Below are 25,090 nucleotides of genomic sequence, written 5' to 3' on the forward strand. Positions count from 1 at the left end.
TGTACTCTCACACTCCCTGTGATATGTCTATATAAAGTGTAAAAAGTAATACAACTTTGTACAATATATATAAAAATGTTGATATTATGTTTTGTCTTGTATAAATTAATCTGGACTCCGTCCCCTAAAATACCAAAATTTTGCATTAGTAAGTTTGTTTTTCAAACAGACTAAAATGCATCTTGCAACAAGCTTGCATGATGCTCCTCTCTCATGCAGTCAGAGGGCAGGAGCATTTTAGGACTCTGGTAGACTCTTTTTTAACCCATAACAATCTGCAGTACTGATCTCTAGAAATCTGTTGAAATTGTTCTGCTTGCATCGCATCACCCCATACTGTCCTTGGATTTTGTTTTATTTCTCCCTGAAACAAGTATATTTACAGAAGAAGTTCATAGGGCTTCATCACATGTACACATGAAAATAGAATTGTGTGCAGCAAACACATATTTGCAACAGCACGCATCATACAGATCCACACACCAGAAAGAGCCTGCATCTTATTGCTGCAAGTATGCATGATACAGATACCTTTCAGAGGTTCCAGGCAAAAATCCAATTTTTGTCTTGGGTGTAGCTCACTTGAATTACTAGAATGCGTGGCTGCTATACTTGGACTGCAATTTGCCTATAGCTTTTGTAGGACTATAAAACTGTACTGATAATTTTCCAGTCCCTGCACTATGCACTGCTGCTAGTGCATTGATCTGGCACCTATTCTGACCTTGGTTGTCGAGAGTGTGACTGTATTCTAGATAGGGTTGGTGGTGAATGAAATGGGAGATGAGATTATGCTGTCTATAGGATTGGGATAGGACTTGCCATTTCCCTGCCATATCACAGAGAACTTCAATAAAAAAATTATTCAGTGGTTTACATAGCAGGAGGACTGATAATGGGGAAATGGCTTCCTGTCTCTCTAACAGTTTACAAAGAAACATAGCAGCAACAGCTATGAGGAGGGATGCTATGTTGGGTTGGACAGTGCTTATTCCCCTGCTAATCAGAAGAGAGCTACCACCTTTAAAAGGTGCCTCTTTACCTGTTAATAAGATTAATCTGAAGCAGGGATTCTCAACGTTATTGGACGTATATCAGGGATCCCCAGATGTTATTGGACTTTAACTCCCATAATCCCCAACCAAAGGCCACGGGCTGGGGATTATGGGAGTTGAAGTCCAAAAACATCTGGGGACCCAATGTTGAGAACCACTGATCTGAAGAATTGAAGGTCAATAAGCATATACTCCAGAGACTTCTGAAATTCCAGTGTCTCCATAAGTTGAGGCAAGAGAGTGAATGAAGCGTTTCTGTTACTATGTTAGGTCAGGTACAAAACCCTTTGAAAGTACCAGTCTGCAAAGAATTGAAGACAAAATATCCTCACCTGATTGGAAAACAGGCTGGTTATCATGGAGGCTAAATCTTGAACTGCCATCACTTGATGTGCTGTTACAGCATAATGTCTGAATAGGGCTACTGTGTACTAGATAGCTTGAGCAGGCTGGAATCTGTTTCCCATCCAAGCAATCTTCTAGGAATGAACTTAACAAGTAGGTGCTGATTTTTATTCTAGTGTATTTATTCCCCACTTTTGTTTGTTTCTATCCTCTTCATCCAAGTTGCCCAGAGCGGTGTAATCGGTTCTTCTTTGTGGTCTCTATGGGATTTGCACCTGCGCAGAGGCCCACTCTAGAGCTTTCTAGAGATTAAGAAAACACTTTTTTGGTGATATGTATGTATCCATATCCCAGTCATGTAGTGTATCTCCTCAGGAGTTCGCCAACTGCCACAGAGATCACACCATTTGCATTGCTGCAGTGGGGGGGGAGGGATGCCAATACCTTCATTCCAGTTACGAATCCCTCTTAAGTTACGGTTTATTTCCACTTTCAATCTGCTCATTCTCTTTTTGCTAGCATTTTTGTTTTCTCTCACACCCCTCTCCTTGTTTATGGATAGCAGCAAAACCTTGTTTAAATGTTGTGTTTTCTGCTCATCCAAACTTCCCAACACCGACAAGCACACAAGATGTTTATGCCTGGGAGAGGAAGATAGGGTTGAGGCCTGCCCCACGCTCCAAGTGCACTGCAACTAAGCCTCGTCTCTCCCTTTAGGAGAAAGCGCTCTCTGCCCTTGCTACCTCAGGGGAGCATCACTACAGCTCTCCCCGAAAAAGTGCATTCAACAAGGCTCTCTCCTAAGGGGATCGCCATTTTGTTTGTTTTTATCTTGGGAGGGGATAAAGCGCTCCCTGAAATGGCATCATGTGCCTGCCCCACTGATGCCTATTGTCTCTGTGGTTTCTGAGACAATTTTTGAGTCCAGGTTCCTCGACAGTCCTGATCACTGCAGCAAGCCTCCTGTCTTTGGGATCTAATGCTACCACCCAGCTTGTCGCTAAGCATATGCATGCTAAGTCGACACTCCCTAAGAGGAAATGTTTAGGAACTGTGCCTTCTGGCTGCAAACTACCCAAATAGAAAAGAGAGAGCACGTGAACTTAATCCTGAATTTAAGCCAATGGAAGCCCCGTTGGTCCCTGCTCCAGCCCTGATCGTGGAACCAGAGAAGCCTATCGATTCCAACACTGACCAGCAAGAATTGCCACCTGACTAACCCAAGGGGCTCTTAGACCACGATCTTTATCCTGACTATGATTCCCAAGAAGGAGATTAAAGGGAATACCCGCCCTCAAGTAGACACCAAGGCTCGTCGCCTTTGCAAACAGAACCCCACCCAAGTGACTACCAGCTGCATTATGAGAGCTGTTCACATACTAGATATGGTGACTACATTGAAGAGGATTACAAATGCCACTGTCATCATTAGGATTTTTGCTCCTGTGATGACTACTGCCACCAGTGCACTAGCAGATATGGGCACGTGACTTTTCTGGATTGTGACCAACCAACTCAGTGCTACCACTCGCCACCTAGATACCACCACCCACGGTCCTGTAGTAGGTCCCTGTGCAACACACATGAATGCCTCTCACCACTATATGCCCAGAGATGCTATCTGCATCACCAGACTTCAAGAAGGAACACTCCACCACCAGCAGAACTCAAGGGGGAATCCTGCCATCTAGCCAATCTGTGACTAAGATGTCAGCTCCAATACACAGCGACCACACTTCATCTACACAACCTGAAAATGTTCCTACTTCTGCTAATCCACCACTTTCTGTATCTCGTACTGAATCTGATGCAGATGTGGACACAGTCATTTCCCCTTCAAAATGTGATTGATGCTGAAACACAGTCACTGGCACTGGATACTCAATTGGACCTCCTCCCCACTTGACGCTTTATACGATGTGGTAGAACTGGATATTAAGTCAGACCCTCCCACTGAGGAAATATACATTTACTCAGAACAAATCAAGCACACAGCTAAGATCCTTGGGGTTGAAACATCAGAATACTACAGCAGCACCCAACTCCATATTTAATCTCATTGAGTCAGATACCAAAACAACCTTTTATATTTGCTGCTTATTCCAACGATCTTGGAAGTAGTCGAACATGCATGAGAGAAACCAGCTACAGCCTCCCCTTCTGCTCAGTGCTTGGATCACATGTATCGCACCCAGCGCAAGGACTGCACTTTGTTTAAACACCCAGTGCCTAACTCAGTAGTAGTGGAAATGTCTGTCCCTGACAAAAGCCTTTATCCACACCAACTGATGACAGATGTAAATTAGATACAACTAGCTGACCCAGCACAGAGCATCTGTGCGCTCTTTGGGGCCGGCGATTACCTCTCCCCCCACTTCTGCCCCAGTCTCTGCTTCTGGGCCCAGCCACCTATCCTCCCCACTCCTGGGCCTTGCCTCCACGGCCGGGCCGGGCCCACCACCTCTGGCCTCCATGGCCGGACCACTCCTGCGGCAAGCAATCCTGGGTGCACCTCAGCCAATCAGGTGCGTCCGCCGCCCAGCCAATCAGCTGGGCTCTGGGATGCACATTCCAAGGCACACCCAGGAGAATTAATATAATAGATTGGGGAAAGAATTATAGATTGGGGAAAGAATTACTCGACTGCAGCACTTCAGCTGTGGTTTGCTAACTACCAGTCTTATATGGCATGGTATGTGCACATGCTCTTCAAAAAGCTGTCTCCATTCATGGGTCAAATAGACCAGCTGAACTAGAATGAAACAGCCTGCAATATACTTACCAAAGGACAGAAAATTGCAAAGCAGCTGCTTCACTCTGCATGCCACACAGCAGACAGACAGCGGTGCTTCTTGTGCGCCTCCACCTCAGTCGCCCTATGGAGACATGGACGGTTTAGATCCACCTCCTTAACTCCTGAGGCAAAATCCAGGATAGAGCTTTTGATGGGGAACACCTCTTTGGAGACAAGATCGACACTCTGAAACGTGTCCAGAAACTGAGGTCAGTTTCAGTTTAGTTTATTGTGATCTTTGAACAGCTCGTTCAGTCACAGCATCTCAGCCACCATACCAACCAGGGAAACGTAGACAGTGGAACCAACAATCCACAGCTAGTAGACCTTATTCAACACCTTCCAACTCATACCTAGTACTAAGTACCAGCCCTTTCATAAACCACCTAGCTATCCCACAACGAAGCCACCTTCCACCAAACTACAACCCAATTACAACAAGATCTGACTACCAAACAAGGCTAGCACCATACCTGTCTCATTGGCAAGCAGTTAATGTCAGACTGCTGGATCCTCTACATAACTGAACATGGCTGCTGGAGAGAATTTACTGAACCATCTCCAGGGTCCAGTCCCTACACACCACCACCAATGCCTACTCTTCTGGAAGAAGTGCAAGTTCTACGGAAATGGGCAATTCAGAAGGTCACTGGAGACTTCCACCATGACTTCTATTCCAGATACTTCACAGTGCAAAAAGAAATGGAGGACTAAGATCAATCCTCAACCTTAGTGGCTTCAACCTCTTTGTGCACTATCACAATTTCTGAATGGTGACCATCTAGATTATCCTTGCGCTTCTCCCAAAAGGTGCATGGTTTACATCCCTCAACCTACAGGATTCATATCTCCATACACCCCCAGTATCATCATTATCTCCACTTCAAAATAAGGGACTTCACCTACCAAAATACCGTTCTCCCCTTTGGTCTGGCTTCAGCACCAGCACCATGCATCTTTACCAAAACCATGGTAGTGGTAGCTGCCTTTCTTCAACGATAAGGCATCCAGATCTTCCCCTACATAGACTGGCTCATCATTGCCCCTTCTGAAGACCTCCTCAAACAAAACATTCATATCACCCTTGCCTGTGTACTAGACCTAGAGTTACAGGTCAACCACAAGAAGTCAAAACTTCGACCACCAAAATGAATCGATTTCATAGGAATTCACCTGGATGCCTATTGCTTTGCAGCCTACCTGCTGGACGACCGGATATTGGACATCTTTCACCCAATTCAAATTTCCAGGGTGCACATGCTTTACAGCATTCAAGATCCAGCACCTACATGGCCTCAAGTCCTCCACCACTGCAATTCTCCTGCATGCTAGGCTATGGCTGCATATCATCCAAGAATGGTTTCTGGAAGTTTTTCCCCCCTTTCAAAAACAGCCAATACAGAAAGCTTTTGATTGCTCCTCCAAGTTGTTCATGCTGCCCAGTGGTGTATAAAAATAGATCATCTGACTACAGGCTTGCCCCTTCATCACACAACCACTGGATGCAACCTTCACCACAGACGTTTCACTGACTGGTTGGGGAGCCCATTGTATGGCCTGAGAAGTATAGTCTGATTCCTACATGCAACATCATATAAATTACTTGGAGCTACTGGCAGTCTTCCTTGCCATCAAATATTTTCGGTGCCTTCTGGAACGCAAGTACGTCCTTGTGTTTATGGACAATAAATCACTTCTGTGTACATAAACTGCCAGGGTGGGACAAGGTCCACAGACCATTTAAATTTGATTCTAGACCTGTGGAATTGCTGTGTCCTTCATGACATCTTTCGAATGGTGCTCTGTATTCCAGGGAAGGAAAATACTATAGCCAGCTCTCTCTCCACAGGCAGAAGTACCTGTCCTATGAGTGGCAATTGCACCCAGAGGTTGTTGACCGCCTCTTCGACTGCTGCGGCTTGTCAACCATAGATTCTTTCGGAGACATACACAATAATCAATGCAACCGTTTTATTCAGTCATGGAGGAGTGGGCCACAATTCCAAAGGGGACGTGCTCTTGTCAGATCGGTCAAAGGAGTACATCTACTTCTCCCCCCCCCCCCACTTTCTGCTGATTCCTCAGGTTCTTCAAAAACATAAGAACATCCCTGCTGGATCAGGCACAAGGCCCATCTAGTCCAACATCCTGTTTCACACAGTGGCCCACCAGATGCCTCTGGGGAGCCCACAGGTAAGAGGTATGTGCATGCCCTCTCTCTTGCTGCTGCTTCCCTGCAACTGTTATTGAGAGGCATCGTGCCTCTGAGGCTGGAGATGGCCCACAGCCATCAGACTAGTAGCCATTGATAGACCTGTTCTCCATGAAACTGTCTAAGCCCCTTTGAAAGCCATCCAAGCTGGTGGCCATCACCACATCCCATGGCAAGGAATTCCATAGATTTATTATGTGCTGTGTGAAAAAGTACTCCCACTTGTCAGTCCTAAATTGCCCAACCTTCAGTTTCATGGGGTGACCCCCAGTTCTAGTGTTGTGAAAGAGGGAGAAAAATTTCTGTCTGTCTACCCTCTCCACTCCATGCATAATTTTCTCCCCTTAGTTGTCTCTTTTCCAAGGTAAAGAGCCCCAGATGCTGTAGCCTAGCCTCATAAGGAAGGTGCTCCAGGCCCCTGATCATTTTGGTTGCGCTACAGAGCAGCCATGCTCCTTGAATTTTGATCACGCGATGTTAGCCACTCCAGCCTAATATCACTACTGGGTCTTTCCACCTTTTGTGCCACCCCAATCTACTCCTCTTACCAGGTTGAAAGGAATCTCACCCAAACCTCTCTGCCCTCTTGCTGACAGCATGGCATCTGCCCCCACAGATGCCAGACTGTCAACACTGTTCTCCATAATGTACTAAAACCATCCACACGCCCGACTTCCAACGCAAAGAAGCACTTCACAGAATATGCTACAGGGCATCACCTAGACCTATTACACTTGTTGAGAGTGACATCCTTACTTATCTCCTGCACTTAAAAGAAACAGGCGTATCTTCTAACGGCCATCTCGGCCCACCATGTTCTCAGTTCATTTTTCAAGTTTCCTGTGGTTAAAAAGTTTTTTCAAGGGTTTGAACAGTTTGTTTCCCCCGTACTCCAAGGTTTTGCTAACCTAATGGGGCAATGACTTGACTAGCAGGCCAGAGGTTGCCAGTTTGAATCCCCGCTGGTATGTTTCCCAGACTATGGGAAACACCTATATCGGGCAGCAGTGATATAGGAAGATGCTTAAAGGCATCATCTCGTACTGTGCCTGGAGATGGTAAACTCCTCCTGTATTCTACCAAAGACAACCACAGGGCTCTGGGGTTGCCAGGAGTCGAAACAGACTCGGCAGCACACTTTACACTAAGGTTGGCACCTTCATGGAACTTACCTCTAGTGCTCAACATGCTGACAGCTAAGCCATTTGAATTGATGGCCCCCACAAACCTGCATCTATTTACCTTCAAAACTATTTTCCTAGTGGCCATCACCTCAGCCCATCATGTCAGTGAGCTCAGGGCCTTCCAAGTGGACCCACCATTCTTAATTTTTTCATAGGGACAAGGTCTCTCTGACACCAGATATAATGTTTCTACCCAAGGTGGTCTCTCAGTTTCATCTCTCCCAGGAGATCTCCCTTCTAGTCTTTTTTTTCATAAACCCACATCACCAGAAGAACAGAAATGGCACACTCTGGAAGTTTTGCAGAGCCATAGCTCTCTATGTGCGCAAAAAGAAGGAATTTCGAAAGTCCAACTCACTCTTCATCTGCTATGGAGAGCCTAACAAGCAGCTCTAGATCTCCTAGCAAAGGCTCTCCTGGATATGATCTATGATCAAGCTTTGTTACCAACTAGCAGATAAGCCCTTACCTCTTTCCCTTCACGTTCACTCAGCTAGATCCGTGATAACCTTACTCACGGGCATTCCACTGGACACCATCTGCAATGTAGTCACCTGGTCTCAGACCTCCACCTTCAGCCAGCATTACGCCTTGGGCCCGAGGGCAATGAATTATGCTGTTTTTGGCTCCAGGGTCCTTCAGACGGCCTTGGGAGCTTTCTAGGCTGTCCCACTGCCAGGTAAGACACGCAATCTCCTGCAGTGGCTACAACTGAGAAGATACATTATATGACCAGGGTATGGATACATACAGGGGCTGGGGCTACTGCCTATAAGCGTTTTCTTAATCGCTAGAAAGTTTCAGATTAGGTCTCTGCACAGGTGTGAATCCCACGTGTGAATGCATAGAAGGCCACTCGAAGAAACATCATTACAGGTAAGCAAGCTGTACTTATGTTTATCCCCACAACAACCCTGTGAGGTAGGTTGAGCTGAGAGAAGTGACTGGCCCAGAGTCACGTAGTGAGTTTTTATGCGTGAATGGGGACTTGAACGTGGGTTTCCCCAGTCCTACACTCCAACCACTGTACCTTGCTGGCTCTCTGTTTAAATGTGTTTAGCCAAAATATGCGGTCTCCAATAGTTTACTACATTTTAAAGGCCAGCCATCTAGATATTTTGAAAGTTTCTTTCTTCAAGTTGTATATTTTCTTTGATGCTTTCTCAGTTGATGATCTTTAAAATAAGCAAATTTTGGACACCGTATCTGGCTGGTTCATTCCTGCATGTGCACCATTCTCATACCAGCCAGGAACATGCTTAATGACTGCGTCTGGATTTGTGACTTGCCTCTATTAAAAACTAATAGATTTGCTTTTGCGTGTTTTGCTTAAACGTCTAAACTGCTTTTCTATAAAAGCAAATTCAGGCCTTGCGCAAGCAGATGGAAACGTGCAGAAGGACCTTTGCTGCTCCCTCTTTCCCATGGCAGACTCTGTGCCCTCATTGCTCTTCAGGGTTGGCAAACCCTTGGAAACATGATGGGGATAGGGAGAAGGAGGGCATGCTGAACAGAAAACAAGTGGAGCTCCTCTTGTGGAAAAGGCCTTTTTGTGGTTTTTTGTAAGCTCCTCCTCCCCTTCCCATGCAGCCCCCCAAACCTCACAAATGACCTTTCAGGAGTGCAGGAGCTGCTCTGCCTAGAAGGTGGAAGAAGGCTCCCTTGCACGTTTGCATTGAGCCCCATGGTATTCAAAACAAAGTATTTATTGCCTCTGATGCTCAGTCTGTGAGGATTGCATGCATGTACATAAACACTATGAAGAACATGAATGTGTGGGCACCCTTGCTAGTGGCCTAACCATGCAAACATCTTCTGTTCATTTGAATTGGTAACCAGTGGCTTATTTTGAATTTGTCTCTCTTGAGGTGAGATTTGTGTCTCTTGACCTATGTTTACTATTCCTGTCAGAATGATACTTGGAAACACTTGTTTACATTTCTGCATCAACCATGCCTGGCTCATTCCCCATGATCCTTTTGCAACATACAGATTATTAGACAAGCAAAAAATGCAGTTTCAAACAAAGAAATTTTATTATGAGAACTTAGAAAAATATGTAAATAGATCACAAAGTTAAAGTGCAGATATGTTTACATCCAGTTCTTAGTGTTCATTTTGAAGATTTTTTTAAAAAAATTCCAGTTTCTTTAAAAAGCTTGTTAAAAGCATTAGATGTATATAAAATTATTTTGTATTTACAATCACTAATGCCCAGCTTGAAGGAGAAACAACCATCCCATCCCAAACATCCACTGCCTTTAATAGGTGAACTGCAGCTAAAGAACAGCACTAACATAGCTACAGTTCACCTATTTGTACAAAAAGAGCAAAGATTAGTCTTATATCCTTTAGAAGTGAGTCTCCTAAAATGCTCCTGCAGCCAAACACTGTTAAACTATTGGTCTCAATCCAGCTAAAGTTAGTTGTGACAAAGGTCCATTGAAATCAACAAACCAAATGTAATTGTGTCTTAAGTTCATCATGATGGACATCAGCAGGAGCAGAGTCAATGTATTTAGTTGTTTTTATAGGTCAGCCATCTCACTTACTGGTGAAACATTGGTTCACCAGTACATTCAGTAAAATCTAATACAGTCAGTAAAATCTGACATACTGCCCCATCCTTTAGCGTCAATGAACCCACCAGCACATTCTTGGCACTAAATAAATGTTATAGTAATAGCAGCAATACTGGATTCAGCAGGCATTTGAGACACAGATTGACTGGCTTCCCCATCCTATAAGCATGGCTGGAATAACACACTGTGTGGTTGACCTTCCAATTAGGCTGCTCCTGCCTATGCTGTCACTTGCAATTGGAGTCTAAATGCTGCATATAGATCAGGATAATGGATCAATGGAGGACTAGATAACCTCTCTTAAAAGAAGAGATTAAAATTCTGCTAGCGAATCCCCAATTCTGCACCAGGAGAAGCTTATTTCTGTAATGTGAGTTACCTACCTGAAGCAACTTTGTTCATTTTTTAAAAAAAAATGACAGGCATTCTATTTCAGCTAACAACAAAGAAAACATCTGCCTTGTAGCTGTGCTCTAAAGAAACGGTCAGGATACTGAAGTCCTACTCAATCCAGTGGAAATCCTGCATAGATCCACTTGATGGTGTTCGAATTTTTATTTGGTACTGTCTATAAACAGTCAAGAAAATCTGCAACCAAGAGGCTAAGTAACTTGTTTAATGACTGTTAGCACTATTGGGATACTGAGTTCCACGTCCAATAATGAATATCCACATTTAGATAATCTGATGGGAAACTGCAACATATACAGGAATGCTTTTCTTTAGACACCAGACTGCCCATAGAATGTACATCTTACTTATCCCTAATCTTGGCCTGATTCATTCTCACACTCAGCAATAGCACCTGTAGTGCCAACATTTGGCAATGGTAGTATTTTTAAGTGTGATAATTGCAAGCATTGCCACATGCTAGTGTGATGGTACTGTAGATTGAGATGGCTCACAAAGCCAGCACAGATCCTATGTCCTGCTGCTGCATTAGTGCAACATTTGTAAGGGAAAAAGCCTGCAATCTTAATTCTGCAACCTACCATTTTGTGCTTTCACAGCCTATATACCGACTCAAACTGGTTTAGTAGTCATTTCCTTGCCCTATGGAGCCCTGGGAATCCCAATACTGGAGAGGGACTATCGACTCAATGTGTGGCAGCTGTGGAAAAGGCCAATTCCATGCTAGGGATCACTAGGAAGGGGATTGAAAATAAACGGCTAATATTATAATGCCCTTATACAAAACTATGGTGCGGCCACACCTGCAGTACTGCGTACAATTCTGGTCACCACATCTAAAAAAGGACATTGTAGACTTGGAAAAGGTGCAGAAGAGGGCAACCAAGATGATCAGGGGCCTAGAGCACCTTTCTTATGAGGCAAGGCTACAACACCTGGGGCTATTTAGTTTAGAAAAAAGTCTGCGGAGGAGACATGATAGAATTCTATAAAGCAGCTTTAAGAGGGGTTTGGATAACTTCATGGAGGAGAGGTCTATCAACAGCTACTAGTCGGAGGGCTATAGGTCACCTTCAGCCTCAAAGGCAGGATGACTCTGAGTACCAGTTGCAGGGGAGTAACAGCAGGAGAGAGGGCATGCCCTCAACTCCTGCCTGTAGGCTTCCAGTGGTACCTGTGGGCCACTGTGTGAAACAGAATGCAGGACTAGATGGGCCTTGGGCCTGATCCAGCAGGGCTGTTTTCATGACTACAGTTCTCGAACAAAATAGTTGGCACCTTTACAATATGCAGGATTCTTTGGGGGAAGCTATGGCAGATAAAGTAGTCTAAGTCCAACATGTGCTTAATACAAATGTGCCTCCAAAGGCAATGCTGTAGAGTTATTCTTGCCTATGCTCTTTTTTGTGCGTCTGTTTGAACTGCTTTTGCAAGTTGTTGTAGTACTTCGAGCTGTACTTTTTGAGAAGCTGCAACACTCTCCTAGAAGCATGACTGCAAGAGGTATGTATGTCTCGATATAGCTGGCCCATGAACAAACTGATTTGTGCTCATGCCAAGTTGCATACTTCTACCACCCCATGTTGTGTCCAGAGCACCACTAGAATAATTTTGAAAGATGTTTGGATTTTTAAAGAGCAATTTGGTAGTTAGGTACAAAGATGCACAGGGATAGGAATTTACTGGGCAAGATGCTGCCCGTGGCCTGGTCTAGTCAATGTCATTACTCCATTACCTTATCTGAGGCCAGGAGAATAATCTGCCATTAGGAATTGGGAGAAACACCATGCACAGTAGTGTGTTGCAGAAATAATCTGTGATCTACCCAGCCATTACTGATGCACAGAGCAGTAGCAAGGATGGTTTAAAATATAAATGGGGGTAGCAGGGAAAAGCTAATCCGCTTGATTGCCAGTGGTGAGAAGTCCCTGTTAAACAGGTGGAGTGGAATAACGGACTTCAGAATTATAGCTGGGAGGAAGCAAGCCCGGTGATGTCTTCTGTTCCCAGGTGCTGCTATCACTGGTAAATGGCTGAGTCACATCACTGATGTGGCTGCAACTGTAGCTGTAGAAGTTTGGCTTGGTACTTCCTGAAAGGGCCGACTCCTTGCTTCTGCTGCCAGTAAGGAGGCTGTAAATAAAAGCAGATCCTCTTTAGCTGCCTGATGAAGACAGGTTCATGATAGGTTCTTTGCCACTCATGTGTATAGTTATTTAAAATAAATGTCCCACCACGCAGGCAAATAGCTACTTAAGAAGGTATACAGCTTAGAACTGCATATACAAATAATGACAGAACACAGCATTCTAATTAAAATATTGATTTAAAAACACCAGAATTCCAAATCCATGCAGTACTCTCTTAGGAAAGGGGCAGGTACAATAAATGCATTTTCATAAATCACCAAAAATGCTCACGAGATGAACTTAGTGGGGCGTGAGTGGGGGAGGCTTCCCTGACTCCTGTACTTGCCATCTACCCTCTGAAACTGATGACATCTGAAGCACGACCTCTGGAAAGCTGTCCTGACAGTAAAGCCAAAACTAGTTGTGCTCAGAAATAAGTGGCTAGCTCCTTTCAGCACAGTTATAATGGGCACTCTCTGTCTTATTCCAGCCAGCGCCCAGCCTGTCTTGTTCTATACCAGTTGTGAGAATGCCAGTTTGTGATGAACCCCATACATACGTTAACAGCAACACAAGAGCTGGGAAGGGTGCCAATAAGGCACAGAAAGCCCATATAGGTTGACATCATTTCTTAGTATTGGAGAGAGATCACCGCTATAAGATGTGCTTAATGGCCACCAGCTTTGGGCCTTTTGTGAGGGAAGGAAGGGGTTTGTTTTTCCCCCAGGGGGTGGCATTCATAACTGGCTGCTCCCACCTGCAGCCTTAAGTGGTCCCGTCCACTCTACCAACTCAGGATTTTATCTTGGAGTTCTATTGTACCTCATTGTACTGTATGCATAGACCAAACCACCTAAAAGGATTTAGATAGCTTCACAAAGGATAGGACTACCACCATTAGCCAGGTGCACCTGTCCCACAAATTACTGGATGTCTGGGACAAAGCATTCTTTTCCTAACAGTCCCTGGCCAGATGCCTAGAAGCTCCCGAGAAGGGAATGAAATTGGTAGGGGGCGGTATTTCCTTTAAGCCCCCAGCACCTGATAATTAGTGAACTGCCATTCTTTAAGAAAGTTCAGTTTAGCTTAGTAACCAGTGATAAACTAATCCCCCATGGTGTGGCCACTCTACTAGAGAATAGGCTTGTTTGGAAACTGAACCTGTGATCTCACAAAGCAAGAATCACTTCTGTGATCACATCTTGGAGCTGTAAGCCTGACCAACTTCCGTTATAGCCATTTACCAGTGAGAAATACTTTCTGTTGGCAAGCCCTTGCTCCCTAGACAGGAGCCAGGCAGCGGAAGGTGGCTAACATGAGGTGCTGAAGAGCAGGAAGAGAAATGACGCTCCTGCCTCCTTCCATTGTGATGTTGCCATTTTAATATCCTGAGTCCTTGAGCCTTGAATGGGTTGTCATGTGCTGAGTCATGCATGGGAAGGAGTGGGGGACATCCCCTTCCCCAGCCTATACTTTTCTTGCTGTCTCTATACTGGAACTCAAGAACATTTCCCACCCGCCCCCATCCATTAGTGCATTGTTCAGGCAATCACAAGGGTATCTCTGTGCACATGTTCATGCAGTAGCAGAGTGGGATGGTAATGGTTAATAAAGCAGAAAACAGCTGCCCTGAGGTCAAAAAGGGTGGGTTCTCCCCACCCCACCCCGCTTTCCAATTTTTTCAAATTTTCCAATTCCACCATTTGGAATACAGCTTTCACCACCTGGAGTGACAATCTTGTCTGCTGAATCAATGTCTTATTGATTTCACTGGGTGTGTGGATGTACCACTGGGTGTGTGGATGTACCGGGTGTGTGGATCTCCCATTCATATGCAATACCACTGGGTGTGTGGATGTACCGGGAGAGGAGAGCTGGTCTTGTGGTAGCAAGCATGACTTGCCCCCATAGCTAAGCAGGGTCTGCCCTGGTTGCATATGAATGGGAGACTTGATGTGTGAGCACTGCAAGATATTCCCCTCAGGGGATGAAGCCGCTCTGGGAAGAGCTGAAGGTTTCAAGTTCCCTCCCTGGCTTCTCCAAGATAGGGCTGAGAGAGATTCCTGCCTGCAACCTTGGAGAAGCCACTGCCAGTCTGTGAAGACAATACTGAGCTAGATAGATCAATGGTCTGACTCAGTATATGGCAGTTTCCTATGTTCCTATGTACACATTTATCTCCGTCACTTAAAGCCACTTTGTATATCACTGCAGTGAGGTGCTTGTCACCAGAAAAGGAACCCCTTATGGCAGGCATTCTGCATAGCTGTTTTAAGCGATCTAAAATGATTGTCACATAAATTGACATGCTTTGAAAAGTCTTCATGCCAGCCTTAGTGGTTCTTCATGCAATGTGAAGTGTGACAAGGAACCTCACTAGGTGGTGAAAGCTGTATTCCAGATGGTGGAATGAGGACCGGTGAATGCAGCACCTCCTTAATACCAAATGAGAGAAAAACCACCCTTTTTGACCTCAGGGCTGCTGGTTTCTGCTTTATTAGCCATCACCATGCCTTGCAGGATAACTCTGATAATAGATTTTGAGGCTTTAAAAATATTCTAGCCTTGTATCAAGCATGCAAACATCAATCATTCTGATGACTCAGAACCAAAGGTTTGTGATGAGCGCTGCCTACAAATGTGCTTGCACTGGCTGGTTCCATTCACACACCCTGCCATGTCATCTTAAGAGAGCATCTACTTGGGATGCAGACAGTCCCAGCAATCTCCAGGAGTGGCTGAGAAAAATTCCTGCCTGAAGCCCTGGAGAGCCACTGCCAGTCAGAGTAGACACTAGGGAGCTAGATGGCCAATGGCCTGACTCAGCAGACAGCAGCTTCTAATGTTCCTATCTGCTGTTCTTACTATATTGAACTAACTTGTACTGTTCACACTACATTGTGTGCCATCTCAATGACCACCTCATGCCCCAAGGTATAGCAGGTGAGCCCCACCATGCAACCTCCCCAAGCAGGGAGAGTCAACACACACGGACCAACATCCAGATTTTCCTCCTGTGGATGGGCTAGGTTTTACCATTGTGTAATGGGGAAGGTGCAGTTTCCGGCAATCTCCTCTTCCCTGCTCTATAGCTGTCTGTGCCTCCTAAAACTATCTTCCTGTTAGTTGGCGGCCTTTAGGGAGATCATTTCAAGAGCCCCTGGTGGCGCAATGGTAAAACTGCCGCCCTGTAACCAGAAGGTTAGAAGTTCGATCCTGACCAGGGGCTCAAGGTTGACTCAGCCTTCCATCCTTCCGAGGTCGGTAAAATGAGTACCCAGAATGTTGGGGGCAATATGCTAAATCATTGTAAACTGCTTAGAAAGCTCCGGCTATAGAGCGGTATATAAATGTAAGTGCTATTGCTATTGCTAAGAGGCGCAGAGGGAAGGCAGCATCCCCCCCCCCGCAAATGCCCCTCTCCCCGTCACACAAAAGAACTTGGCACGTCAAGGGGTTAATCTGGATGTTGGCCCGTTGGTGGCCTGATCCTCATTTTTGCTCTTTTTAAAATGGGAGTGTCTCAACCTATGAAACTGACTTATATTCAGGGGTGTATCTAGGGTAGGGCAGGCAGGGCACATGCCCTGGGCGCCACTTGAAGGGGGGGCCACAAATTCTTAAAATTAATTTTTTTTTAAAATGGCCACCAAAAACAAAATGGCCACTGCACATGCTCAAATGGCCTCTGTGAGACCCTAGGCCATGCCAGGCCTCACAGAGGCCATTTAAGCATGCATGGTGGCCATTTTGTTTTCAGCAGCCATTTTAAAAAATATATTTTTTAAAAACGCCACAGCATATGCTCAAATGGTCTCTGCGAGGCCCTAGAGGCCAGCAGTGGGAGGGGTAACCTTTGCAGATGCCCCCCTCCCACGGCCTATAGGAAGCGCCCCGAAGGGGCTACAGGTTTAAAAAAAATTTAATATAACATAAGTCACTGTACACATATTCAGTTTGGCACTATGTACAGAGAATCAGGGCTTGTGAATAATGAGCTGAAGCTTATGAGCTAGGATTGTATTCATTTGCTCTTACTTTGCTTCTTATGATAAGTGAGTTAAATGTGGTGTCTTAACAATATGGCTATGAATTGTGAGTTTGTCTTTGAATCAGTGTGAAATCCTTAGTATTAAGGCCCACTGGGAGTTTCTTGCTCTCTTTCTCTCATTTTAACTGTCTTTCTGAAAGACTAGAATATATTCCAAGCAGTGACACAGTTTACTCTGCATATCCTTTAATTATTTTCAGAGTATCTGGGAAAAGCCAAATTCTCCATTTATTTTTAAAACTGATGTAATAGTGATGCTACAATGCATAGTAGAGAATCAGATAGGCACTTCTGTTTAGTTTTCCAAGTACACCTCCAAATAGTCTGTGGGTATTTCATGAGCCCCAGCATACTGAAGTTTGTAGTTTTCCAGCATTTTTTGGTCTGGCTAAATCCACTGCTAAATAGTTTTTGAAATTTTAAAAGATTAACGAGCTTGACTTATATTTTTCAGCTGATATTATAGTAAAGTTATCTAAAAGATGGGTGTCAGATGTTTGGACAGGGGGCGCAATTTCAGTGCTAACCCTAGGCGCTATTTTCCCTAGATACGCCTCTGCTTATATTGTGCCAAAACATCGGTCCATCTAGTATACAGGAGAACCTTATTAATCGTGGGTCCTGCACCTGCAGTTTCACGTATCTGCAGTCCAGTAATAGACACCCAACTTTGGTATACGCAAAGCAAGGGGGCAGAAAAGGAGTTAAACCCATGTATCTGTGGGTTGGGGTGACCGGAAATGACCTCAGAGGTCATTTCTGGCCGCCATTTTTAGTTCAGAAGTAATTTCATGGCTCATTCTTTGAAAGAAATTATGGGAGGGGGATGTGATCTTCAGCTGATTTTCTACTCTTGGGGGGCATCCTTGGACTCCTTAAGGGCAGTGCAGCATGGTAGGGCACTTTATTTGGCCCATTTTGTCATTTGGAGGGTGACTTTGGGTGGTGTGGGAACCTAAACCCCAATTTACATTCACTTAAATGCCCCGTTATTCATAGATTCACTATCGGAAGTCAGTGTGGTATAGTGGTTAGAGTGTTGGACTAGGACCAGGGAGACCTGTGTTCAAATCCCCATTCAGCCATGAAACTCACTGGGTGACTCTGAGCCAATCATGCATCTCTCAGCCTAAAATAAACTCCGCCCCCTGGGCCCCTATTCCAACTACAAATCACTGGAGATTGTCCAGTCTAAACTTATAAGAGCTGAACTCAGGGCCACCAGATGCATTTCTGATGCTGCACTAAAGTTAGAAACACACTTTCAGAGAGTGGAATCCAAAGCATGGATTTCAATTTTCAACTACTGACTTAAAATAAATTTTTCCCCTGTGGGGCTAACTCCCCTTGTACTGGCCAACAGATTTCAATCTTCCTGGACACAAGCACTGCTGGCAAAACTGATCACTTGGCTTCTCTTTAGAATATTTGTCACTGTTAGGATATAATCAAGCCAAGAAGATCCTCAAACAGAGCATCTTGAACATCAAAATGACCTCGATGTCATCCCACAGTCCATAAGAGGGCGCCTTGGCATTATCAGCCGGGAACCAGCCAACTATTTATCATCACTCTCTTTACCCAACCATCAGAGAGTGTTCCTTAGAGCAAGCTATGATACCTTACCATCAGCAGTTTTGTATGGGAAATTTCTGAAAATTCCCCTGGCCAGTTGGATTTGCCCTTGTGGTTCAGGTGAGGTTGAATCCGTTCACCTTGTGTTGCTATATTGTTCCTTTTATAATGACAGTCGATGTATTCTTATTACTCCCTTGTTATTACATTACCCCGGCTGAACTGATGAATTTTACATCACACTTCTCCTTGCAGATAAGAAATCTATTACACACAAGGTTGCTACATTTTGTGTGGCCGCTGTTAAGATCCGCCAGCAATTAATTTCTACCCTTTAGATCTTACCATAAAATGTTTACTTTGCTAGTGTATTGTATGATAAATTTCTTATCTGAATGTTTTATAATTTGTTGTGTTTATGTCTGATCAATGATCGTAATACAGCTATTCATTCATTCATTCATTCAAATACACACATACACACCCGTGGTATGGAACCCTCATGTACCTCAGCACTATATGCTGACTGGTGGCATCTCTCAAGTTTCAGACAGGGATCTTTCTCACTCCTGCCTCAAGATGCTGGCGACTAGACATGAAACCATCTGCATGTCAAGTGTGTGCTCTGCCATTCACCCTCTGCCACAAAACATTCACTCTTCTGCCACAAAAGCAACATTACACCAGAACACCTGAACAGTATATTATTACCCAAATAATGACCAAAAAAACCCCCACCCCATGTCCTGCTATGCTGCCTCATCGTGGCAGTGTGGGTGTGTGTGTTGCGTGTTCCTGGGAGGGATGAGTGAAGAACGCTGGGAGGTATACTCCCAGTAGGGTCACCCAAAGCATGAAGATCATCCCAGCTACCCAGCTAAAGCAAGCAGGCACCTATATTGGGCAGCAGCCATATAGGAAGGTGCTGGAGGCAGATGATCACTTCAGTGACCAAGACAAAGGCATCATTTAATACTGCGTGGGAGAAGGCAATGGTAAACCACTCTTGTATTTTACCAAGAAAACCAGATGGGTAGACAAAATAGAATGATTGTCGATGTAGTGCCGGATGATGGTCCGCTCGGGTCGGATTGCACTCAACATACTACTGAGGAAGAGCTAAGGATCTCTCAGAGTACCAATGGTGTTTATGATGCTGTTAGATTAAAGCCTTTTGGAAGTCTAGTGGCCGACGTTGCCATGAGGGAAAAGAAAATCCGAAGCTGCAAAGACAGAGTTACAATGGGAATGTGGAACGTAAGAAGCATGAATATGGGAAAGCTCAACACGGTGAAAGATGAAATGACTCGACTACAGATTGACATCTTGGGAATCAATGAATTAAAATGGACTGGAATTGGACACTTTCAGTCAGAAAATCATATTGTTTACTACTCAGGACATGAAAAACAAAGAAGAATCAGTGTGGCTTTCACAGAAAGGATATAGTAATGACAGTACTTGGATACAATGCGGTCAGTGACTGATGAATATCAATTAGATTTCGTGGACAACCCTTTAACATGACAGTTCTTCAAGTCTATACCCCAACAACTGATGCAGAAGAAGAGGAAGTTGATGAGTTTTATGCTCAAGTTCAATCTGAAATTGACAGAATATGCAAGCAAGATGGTAGTGGTTGGAGACTGGAATGCCAAAGCTAGAAATGGTAAGGAGGAAAACACAGTCAGACTGTATGGCCTGAGAAACAAAAATGAAGCAGGAGAATAACTTATTCATTTCTGCTACATCAATGATCTATTCATTGCTAACACATTCTTCAAATAACCAAAACGGCGCCTATACACATGAATGTCACCAGATGGAGTACACAGAAATCAAACTGATTACATTATTGGTGCAAGGAGGAGAAAGAGCTCTGTTATAAGAGCAAAGACATTGCTGTGGGCCAATTGGGGAACAGATCACAAAGTTTTTCCAAAAGATCTCTGGACTCAGAAGGAAGTCCAGCATCAAATTGGTATGTTAAGGGATGCCAAAGGACAGACAGTAACTGATTCAGAGAAGATCAAACAGAGATGGAAGGAATATACTGAAAATCTGAACAGCAGGAATACAAACATCCAAGGCATTCTAGAAGCTATTGTTGCCTACTTGCAAGAATCTCTAGTATGGGAAGATGAAGTTAGATCAGCACTCTGGTCATTACCAAGTTGGAAGGCTACAGGAATTGATGGAATAGCTACAAAAATATGGCAGGCAACAGAAGAAGAATCAGTCAAGGCTCTAACCAATCTATGCCAGCAAATTTGGAGAACAACACAATGGCCAACAGATTGGAAGAAGTCAGTCTACATTCCCATACCAAAGAAAGGAGACTCAACAAATTGCACAAACAATCACACAATATCTTTAATTTCACATGCTAGCAAAATAATGCTCAGGATCATCCAATGCAGATTAGACCCATAAGTGAAAAGGGAAATGCCGCATGTTCAAGCTGGTTTCAGAAAAGGCCAAGGAACAAGAGACGTCATTGCTCATGCACGCTGGATAATTGAGAAAGCCAAATAATACCCTAAAGAAGTCAATATGTGCTTTGACTACAGAAAAGCCTTCGATTGCGTCGACCATGTCAAGTTGTGGAATATCCTTAGGAAAATGGGCATCCCAGAACATCTCATTGTTCTCATGAGAAACCTATATACAGGACAGGAAGCCACAGTCCAGACGGAACATGGTGAAGCAGACTGGTTCCAGATCGGCAAAGGAGTAAGACAAGGCTGTACACTTTCTCCTTATTTATTCAACTGATATGCTGAACATACACTGAGAGAAGCTGGATTGGAAGAAGATGAGCATGGTTTGAACGTCAGAGGAAGAAACATCAATAACCTGAGCTACGCTGGTGACACCACTCTGATAGCTGAGAATGTGGATGATCTGCAGTCTCTAGTAATGAAAGTCAAGGAGCACAGTGAAAAGATGGGACTACGAATAAATGTAAAGAAGACTAAAGTAATGACAGTGGGTACAGCAACAGCCTCAGAATCGATACTGAAGACATTTTAGTGATGGATAGCTTCTTCCTTTTAGGATCGACCATCAACAGTAAAGGATTCAGCAGTCAAAAAATACACCACAGACTACCACTTGGTAGGGTTGCAATGATGTCCTTGGAAAGGATATTTAGATGCCATGACATGTCTGTACCTACAAAGATTAGAATCATTCAGCCAATGGTTTTCCCTGTGACACTCTATGGATGCAAAAGCTGGACTTTGAAGAAGCAAGAAAGAACAAGTATCGATGCTTTTGAACTTTGGTGCTGGTGAAGAAGACTTTTGAGGATAGCATGGACAGCCAGGAAAACAAACAAATGGATCATAGAACAAATCTAACCAGAATTTTCATTCAAGGCACAAATGACCAAGCTAAAACTATCATACTTCAGACACATCATGTGAAAACCCAGCTCCCTTGAGGAGTCCATAATGCTGGGGAAAGTTGAAGGAAAGAGAAGATGAGGATGACTAGCAGCAAGGTGGATGGATTTGATTATGACAGCAATAAAAGCACCACTGAGAAACCTTAAAGGCCAAGTTGATCTTCCAGATCATCCTGGAGAGAATCAATCTATGTAGTTGCTAAGAGTGGACACCGACTTGACTGCACTTAATCAATCTATCTATCTATCTATCAATGACAAAAATTTGCCTTTTTTTAAAAGAGCAAGACAATGCGAATGGCAGTTGTGATACAGTACTAAGTGGAGACAATCAGAGGGGCACTTAGGTAATTTTGGAGCATGTCCCCCCACCTGCAATTTAAGCATCATCATGCTTGTCTGGGCAACCACAACACCCAGGATAGACTAAAGAGGATTTGGGGGCCCCAGGGGCTGTGGAGGCCCTGGACTTTAGCCCCAAAAGCCAGGGGTAAGAGTGCCTCTGGACACAATACCAAGTGGAGCTTTGTGTGAACAGTTATTGAAACAAAACAAAGAGATGGGGAGAAACAAGCAGAAGAAATAGTTCCCTTCTCTAAGACTCCAAAATAACTATCTTGGGTGCCCAGAACTCTCCCCACTCCCACTTAGAGCCAATCTAGACATGACATGGACTTCTTCCTGTTTTCAAAAACTTTTGTATCACTTATGGGAGCCTGAATTTGACCAGGATTGTAGTGCTGGGAAAGGGAGCAGGCAACCTTTCTCCTTTATGTCGCTTTGGAAAACACCTAATGAAAATCATCTCTCAGCACTGCATTTGCCATGTGGGGTGGGCACCTGTATGATATTTTTCACTATGGGGTAAAGTACATTGGGAGAAAGGGCGATTTTCACTGGGAAAATCACATGGCTAAGGAAGGGTTCACACACACACACACACACACACACACACACTCCTTTTCCGATGCTGCAGTCCCAATTAGTTTCTCCCTCCTGCCACTGTAGCCGAAACATTTTAAAAGAAGCAACAGCTGATCTGGTCATGAATTTCCCAACATCACATCTAGTTATGCCCAAGAAGGTAACAAGATTGTAGTGGGCCCTGGGACAAAATGTGAAGATGGACCTCTCTCCTGGGCTCCCTGCCTTCTTTGCCCCCACCCCACCACCACCATATCTTTGCTGCAGAAGAGTGAGTTGTCACCCAGCTGGAGCCCCTCACCCCACCCCACGCGCAATCATAGCTACACCCCTGCTTCTGCTTGTACCCTCAGACTGCTTGTGAATGAACAGTGAATGGGCTGCTTCACATACCCAAAGAGTGTTTGCTTTTGTTTGCTGCCTGTCCACGTAAAACGTTTCAGCTCTTCCGAAGGCAACACCACGCCACTGTCTGCTTCATGATCCTGAAAGAGAATATTGCTCCAGTCATGCAACTCTCTCCTCTACACAGACAGGTTTGGGATAATGACACATCTAACTCCTGACTAACCTATACAATTTTTTGCAAAGTCTCATATATTTATTTATTCGATTTCTATACCGCCCTTCCAGAAATGGCTCAGGGCGCTCCCCAGTACTGGATGGCCTGGACCTTGCTGACAGGGGTCTCATAGAGGTTTCGAGGGACCAGATGTATGCTGCACTGCTCCCCCAGTATCTCTGCAATATCCAAGCCCCATCTCTGTGCATAACCACCATCTAAGACAGAAGTGGCCAATGCAAGGCTCTTCAGAGACTGTTGGACTACAACTCCCATAATACCCAGCTGCAACAAATCATGGCTGGGCATGATGGGAGTTGTAGTCCAACAGCAGAAGAGCCCTAAGTTGGCCATCCTGATCTAAGCTATTAATGGGTATTTTTGCAAGAAAATAATAAATTGTGCAACTTTCAAGCCTGTTCCTATCAAACGGCCTTCAGAACAGGCTGATGTTCCCACAACATCAGCTTATCTTGGAGGAGGAAAATGACCACAAATGATCTGTTATCCTTCCTTTTCTCAGTAAGACAGGGCTGAATCAAAAGGGCACAGCCGGAGTTAGCACATGGCCTCCCTTGGGCAAATGCCATGGGGCCAACAACCCAAGAGCTCACTGGCACTGATGCAGAGGCGTAACTAGGGAAAACAGCACCCAGGGCAAGCACTGAAACTCCCTCCGCCAGCCCCTGTGCGGAATACATAGGGGCGCCGCCAGGGCTCCCTTACTTACTGCTCCTGGACTGGGCTTTGCCTCCGAGTGAGCAGCTTCTCTCTCCTGCCTCCAGCTGGAGGGCTCTCAGCGTTCCCACCGCCTTGTCTTGTCTCCCGACGCGCCCAGGCAACCCTCACTTCCGGCTTCCATGCGACTTTCCCCCACATACAGAGTGGCTGCATTCTGCCACTCTGTATGCGGGGGGGGGGAGTTGCATGGAAGCCGGAAGTGAGGGTTGCCTGGGCGCCGCGGCACGTTTTTTGCATTTAAAATTTCTAAAAAAAAAAAAAAAAAAATTGGGATCGGCAGGGGTCATGGCAGCGCCCCCCACGTGACCAGCCAAGATGGCGCCGGGGGCACGTGCCCCCCCTGTCCCCCTATCGTTACGCCTTTGCACTGATGCCATTGTGTCCTCTTACGTTTTTCTCCTTTTCTCCCTCTGGCACTTCTCTCAGCACCGGTACAGCGGAAGCCACCTTCTTAAATCCCCCACAATTTCCCCAACACAGCATCTTTCTGGAGGAATGCTACATCAGGGGCATTATGGGGGAATTAAAATGGACACTGTAATTGCCAAGTGCCAAGAGCTGTTGCTACTCATGGTCAGGTCAGAGCATGTCAGCCAACCCATGGTGCTGGAAGGAGTGCTGTTGAGGCACTACTATTCTGATTGCCCAATAAACCACCCAGGGCCCACCCACTTGTGGTGGGGGTTACCAGTGTAGGAGGGGGCTCCCGGGGCCCCATCAAACCTGGAACAGTCCTGTTAAAGGATCAAACAAAACAGTACTCGTTTTGAGAAGTGGATTGTGACTTACATCACACCCACGTTTATCCTTGGGTGAAAGTTCCTCAAAGGTCTTGACTCTCTGTGGTGGCTCCGTTCTGAAGGCATTCACCCATCTCCTTAGAAAGCAGGCAAAGGAAACAACTTACTGGACAATCTCAACTGCAACCAGATATCTGTAGCCAACTGCATTATGCTGGGCATCTGTTTTCCCGGCTCGTAATATGAACATTTGAACAAGTGTACATGCATGAACACACTCCTACCTTCTCATACATTCTAGTAGGGGGGGAATGGGCACAAACTATGGGGTTTTTTTGGGGGGGGGGATAAGCTCCTCAGTTTTACAGACTCTGCA

General features: G+C 44.9%; 1 protein-coding gene across 9 annotated transcripts in view; it reads right to left on the minus strand.

Moving 5' to 3' along the window:
• Positions 1 to 9,602: 9,602 nt before the first annotated feature.
• FLT1 (fms related receptor tyrosine kinase 1) overlaps positions 9,603 to 25,090 on the minus strand; it is a 232,178-nt gene continuing 216,690 nt past the window's right edge. For all 9 annotated transcript variants that reach the window (XM_053305539.1, XM_053305540.1, XM_053305538.1 and 6 more), the window contains 3 exons: positions 24,764 to 24,851; positions 23,065 to 23,156; positions 9,603 to 12,716 (listed from right to left, as the gene is read on the minus strand). In XM_053305539.1, the coding sequence (XP_053161514.1) occupies positions 12,515 to 12,716; positions 23,065 to 23,156; positions 24,764 to 24,851 (382 nt within the window). In that variant the 3' untranslated portion in view covers positions 9,603 to 12,514. The remainder of the gene's footprint in view (positions 12,717 to 23,064; positions 23,157 to 24,763; positions 24,852 to 25,090) is intronic.

Source organism: Hemicordylus capensis, chromosome 3 (assembly GCF_027244095.1).
Source record: "Hemicordylus capensis ecotype Gifberg chromosome 3, rHemCap1.1.pri, whole genome shotgun sequence".
Classification (NCBI taxonomy): Eukaryota; Metazoa; Chordata; class Lepidosauria; order Squamata; family Cordylidae; genus Hemicordylus; species Hemicordylus capensis.